This window comes from Mya arenaria, chromosome 7 (genome assembly GCF_026914265.1).
Source record: "Mya arenaria isolate MELC-2E11 chromosome 7, ASM2691426v1".
NCBI lineage: Eukaryota > Metazoa > Mollusca > Bivalvia > Myida > Myidae > Mya > Mya arenaria.
The window spans coordinates 26878643-26883959 of NC_069128.1; the positions used below are offsets into that span (position 1 = coordinate 26878643).

At 36.8% G+C, this 5317-nt stretch overlaps 1 protein-coding gene across 1 annotated transcript; it reads right to left on the minus strand.

Annotated features, from left to right (window-relative positions):
- Positions 1-3440: 3440 nt before the first annotated feature.
- Positions 3441-5061, minus strand: LOC128240816 (uncharacterized). Its single transcript, XM_052957720.1, has 3 exons — positions 4964-5061; positions 4488-4811; positions 3441-4244 (listed from the first exon to the last, which is right to left on the minus strand). The coding sequence occupies exons 2-3, from the start codon at positions 4743-4745 to the stop codon at positions 3636-3638; spliced, it is 867 nt and encodes a 288-aa protein (XP_052813680.1). The 5' UTR covers positions 4746-4811; positions 4964-5061; the 3' UTR covers positions 3441-3635.
- Between the last annotated feature and the right edge of the window lie 256 nt (positions 5062-5317).

The window sequence follows — 5317 nt, forward strand, 5'->3', positions numbered from 1 at the left end:
TAGCACTTCTTTCTTACAATAGTGCAACCAAAATGAGCCTGAAAAAGACGTAAATGTGATGAAACCAGTAAATTTTAGCAGAGAGTGACTTATCTACGTTCGTTAGTTTTAGACGTCGTAACCGATTACGTGAACGAATTTTAGCATTAAAAATGAAACCACCAGATGCAAAATGTAGCCCCCAAGTAATTTTCAAATTTTCTAATGAAACACCTGTCAATCGTCAGCATGGTTTAAAAAAGTTTAAAAGTTGAAAGTTAATTATATAACAACGATTGTGTAACAAGTTATTACAACATTATATTAAACACTCCCGTTGGCACGATGTTACATGAGGTATTGTGCTGTGGGGAAAAGCGGAGCACCCGGAGGAAACCGACTTGTCTGGTTTGGTGACCACAAACCAAACTCACATGCGCCCAGGCCTGGAATCGAACCCCGTCTAGTTTAGCGAGTGCGCTAAATACTGAGCATACCGGACAACTGAAACTAGATTGAAACTAAAATAATGTACGGGAACGGTGTGGCAGGGTTCGCCTCCTGTCATGCAACACCGATTCTTTGTGAGAATAATAGTAGGGTTTACGTGTCTTGTGTGAGAGATGGTAACTAAAATCTATAATATAGACGGTGTAGTGTGTGGGAGAGGGGGGGGGCATGCAGCCTGGTCCTTGGTTGGTTTGGGCACAGTGCTGGTGTTCATAGATTTGAGCCCCATACCGGGCACACAATTTGTCCCTGGTTTACTTTAAGGTGGATGGTGCCTCCTCTTTCCAAGCAACACCGTGTTTGGGTGACAGATTGTAACGGTGAGGGTGCGGTAGTGGCCTACACTCCCTTAAAGAAAAAACATGTCTGAATGCGAGATTGTGAAAAAATGGATGCTGCTTGAGTCAAAAGTCAATTCTGCCAACTGTAATGTATAAAATAGAGGTACATCATTACAAGTACGTCACACGAAAACCTCGCGAATGAGATTATACAATTTAAACTCGTAAAAGTGCTCTTGAAAAATAACGTTCATTCAATGTGTAATACGTCCCAATCAAAATTTGGCTTAATTTATCTTAACCTGGCAAACTAGATTTAACAGTTTAACAATTTGTCTCGTGACAGATGTAATGACAGAGATGTAAAATCGATTTGTTTGTTTGAACTTTAAAGCAAATTAACCTATACACCCATACGTTCTTCATAGATTGGCAAAATAACACCCAATGGTTGATACTGGAAAAAGATATTAATAGAAAAGGAAATAATATGTATATTTATGGACCAGAAACTGAGTTTCAGGAAGCCTTTACTATTCATATTGTTTGAATTACCCCTTTCCCATTTACAATCGTTTTTTGTTCGGAACAAATATTTTGGGGTAAATTTCACAGTGATGTTAGAGCGCTTCATGCCTATTTACTTCCGATATTGGAGTTAATGTGTAGACTGAAATATAAACTCAGACATGGTACAATTTATAACAACTTTTAGTCTATCGATACTGATAGCAACACTTTACCTGTCTAAACCAACCCTTGAAATGGGATGTTTTGTTTCGTTTCAAATCCTTGGTGTTCGAGTCTGTCTGACATCAAAAGTCATTTGAAAAAGATAGAAGTCATTTTTGAGTGTGTGTGTGTGTGTTGGGGGGGGGGGGGGGCGGGCCTTGCCAAATAATTAATTTCCATCTATCCAGAATCACGCACGTCTAAAGCCTTATTTAAAGATCTGCCAGGCAAGTATAGTATTTTGACCTAATTGTGTTTCAATAGTCTATATACCATTATTAAAATGTTTTCTTCAAAGTTAATTGAAGAAATTTGCACACCGTAAAACGCTTGAAAGAGACCCAGGCATTGACATTTTAATGATCTGGGCTTAAGCTCATGTTTTACAAATTAATAAAAAGGTAAGATCATATATAATTAGACTAAAGGGCGAGGTCATATAAGCGACATATCGAATTATTATTACACCTTTACGAATACCAACTGATAGATAAAGGGTTGAAACTAAAAAAAAAATAGATCATTATATGTTTACTGTGGCAAAACACTAATAACCGAAATGAAGTGCATATTATAATTACAGCGAATACTAACAGCTTTAATTGTTACATGTAGCTGGTCTGGGATTTTTTACCAAAAAACGTGCTATTTTTAAAGCCTTGGTGTCGTTGTCATCGGCGTTGTTGTGCCAAAACTTAAACCATGGTAATAACTCATTCAACTTTCTTCGTATTCCAATAAAAAATGATCTGGCTAAATTGGTTTAGAGGTATGCCCATTTTATCAACTTTAAATTAATATTAAATCACTTGCATTTTATTTAAGAAGCGGTAAAATATTATGTATTTTGTTTCTTAATGGAAGCTAAAACGAATCCTGAAGGATTTTATTTTTTCAAGCGGTAAATAATAGTCAACATGTATTTCAGAGAAGCCAGCGGATTTTGCGTCCATCATTTTGAACTAAAAAATCTTCGACACAGTTCATTAAAACACAAATGGAAGTAAATGATGGAAAGAAAATACATTCAATGCTGTGCATTTAATGGAAAGTAATGCACAGTGGTTTGGTGGGAATTTACACCTGATTTGGTGTCATATGACCTTTACACAATTTAGTGCTATCAAACATAAAACATTTTTAGATTGATCATAGGGGTCACTACTATCAACTTTCTTGCATAAAATAACTATGAATTACAGCAGTTAAACAATGTCAGAAAATATCGAAATGCCGGATAAAGTATCGGAAGTTGAGAGAACTTCAATTGGATCAAAATGTTTTGAGTACGAAAACATGCCAAGAAAAGTACCCAAAGGTCAGTTTAGATGTGTTCCTGCGTAAGTCCTCATATATTTTCATGCGCCATGATGGTCTTACGATGTGTGTAAGCAACAAAGTGTACTTAAAATGCCAGCAGATCACAAAAATATGCACAGATATCCGATTAAGGTCCTGCCTGGCACCAAAGTACAATATTGAAACAAAATCTTAGCCAACCTGCAGTTAAAGTGTTCTTACACCGTACCATATTTTCGATTTTTGAAATATGTCCGTTTAATAAAATTATCAAATAAATATAAACCACATTCATGTGTATGAAGACGTAAATACAAGGCACAGCTGCAACACGGAAGTGTCGACAGCTCATTTTCTTTGCACCACCATTGTTGTGGAGGTATTCGGCTCAGCAAAAGCGCAGGTAAAGCAGTTGGTATTTGATGTTTTCACCGGCTAAAGCATATTATTCTAACACACGTCATCATATACAACACAATTAAAGTTCACTCGTCGAGATGGTGGTGGTGGTGATGATGATGATGATGATGATGATGATGATGATGATGATGATGATGCTTCTTAATACTGAAACAAAGTCAACCTGACGAGCAGACGATTGCGATTGACAAATGCAAACATGTTTTCACAAAGTTTATATTTCAGTTTATCAAGAAGACAACTCATCATTTAAATATCAACAATTTACTTTAAAGTATGCATTTTAGTATAATTATATACATGTTAATATTACATGAAAAAACAATCTGAAACGTCAAACATACTTTGACATACTTCTATGTATATATATATTACAAAACTGTGTTTGATCAGATAAAGGTCTGTCTTTATCTTTTAGCAACCTTGCGCAATTAGGTCTTCCACGACTGTTTTCATAGGAGCATGATCCCAAATATGGCCACCGCAGAGTTTTCCGGACTCAAATAGCTCCCACCTGCCGCTTCGTTTCGTCATGTAACACATGATCACGGTTTTTGCAGATAGAGCGTGTTGAATAGTGGTTCTACATAGATCTTTGGATCGATTGGATGTCTCATAAAAGCTAATGTACGGCTTTGGAAACCTCTGTAGTGTACCTTCGTACGCACTCAGCAAGAGAAACATATGGGTTATATTGGAAGGTATACTTTTGAGAGTTAGGTAAATAACTTGGTGTCCCTTTCTGTTGATACGATCCCATACATCACCCGTATGCCTGATGCCTGGTAAAGGCGTTTGCTTGCTTTCACGGTAATCGGCATAGTTGATGAAAGTCTTGTTTGCGTAGAAAAATATTATGGCATCAAGCCACACGTTTCCATGTGATGGAAAGTCCCAACCTAAATCGAAAACAACATCGTTGAGATTGTCTGGAACCGCATATAGTAGGACTAATAGATTGATGGTGCAATTAGGTGCAACCTTGAAGTCCGCCAATTTAGCTTTTCGACCATTCACCATATCCTATAAAGAAGGACACGGACAATGAAACACTTTCGGAATATTAACAGTAAATTGTTTTATAACACATTTTGTTTAATTGTTCAGTTTGTACAACGTTATGGTTTTCTTTATTGTGAAAGCAGTAAGAGCAAGTATCTTTTTTAGACATTGTTTATTCACATGAGCATTTGGTATAATATTTATTTATTCATCAATGGATTCATTTCATCGACGAACTACAGAAAATAGAACGCAAATCAATACCTCTAGCTCCTTTTCCTTGTATATTAACCTTTGTTTGCGAACATCATGCTGCATATTCTCTCTGACCTTGCTCTTCAGTTGTAAAATTTCCATGTTCGGGTCAAATGGAATTGTGAAAGAGTCACCGGTAAGTGAAGCAACCGTCAGCGATCCACCAACATTAAAGCACACGGTGGGCGTATCATCATCGTCTCCGTCGTACTCCTTAAACAGGTCATCGAGAATGGCTTGGCATAACTTCACCTGTCTATCCTTCATATGTACAGGTGCGTTGCAACCTTTATGTGGGCATTTAGAATGACGTTTTACCTCCGATACAGCACACTTAAGTAAACAAAAACAAATATTTTGTTTAAACATTATGGAATGTACAAATAAGAAGTCAAAACAAATATAAATCATTACGGGCAGGAAATCATTGAAATAAAACTGCAGTTATAATCAGTAGTTCTAAAATAATTTAAGTTCGTACTCACTCTAAGACAAAATAAAACGGGGTGCTCACATTCCGAAGAAAGTGGCTCTGTCACAAACTCGTTTGGAAGTTTTTCCTCCTTGCAAAGTAAGCAATCCATATTCACGCTCGCTCTGCTTTCTATTTGAGCGCTCTTTGCGCGTACTACTATAGAGGTCGCTATGAAGGCGTCATGGTTAGAGGGTCGTTTAAAGGATATCGGCTATCACACTGTATGGGAACGGACGCCGGATATAGCTCAAAAAGTGATAAATCGATAAGCGTTTGATTTTGATACATGGGAAGTTTTCAATCGTTGTTTATACTTTATGGTTATATATTTATCAAAATCGAAGGGTTTTGAATGACTTGATTC

What these genes read in the sequence shown, in the direction of transcription:
- LOC128240816 (XM_052957720.1), bottom strand. Translation starts at nt 4,745, where the DNA reads ATGAAGGATAGACAGGTGAAGTTATGCCAAGCCATTCTCGATGACCTG. An exon ending in ACAAGGAAAAGGAGCTAGAG is followed by an intron (nt 4,245 to 4,487) that starts GTATTGATTTGC and finishes CCTTCTTTATAG; the next exon opens with GATATGGTGAATGGTCGAAA.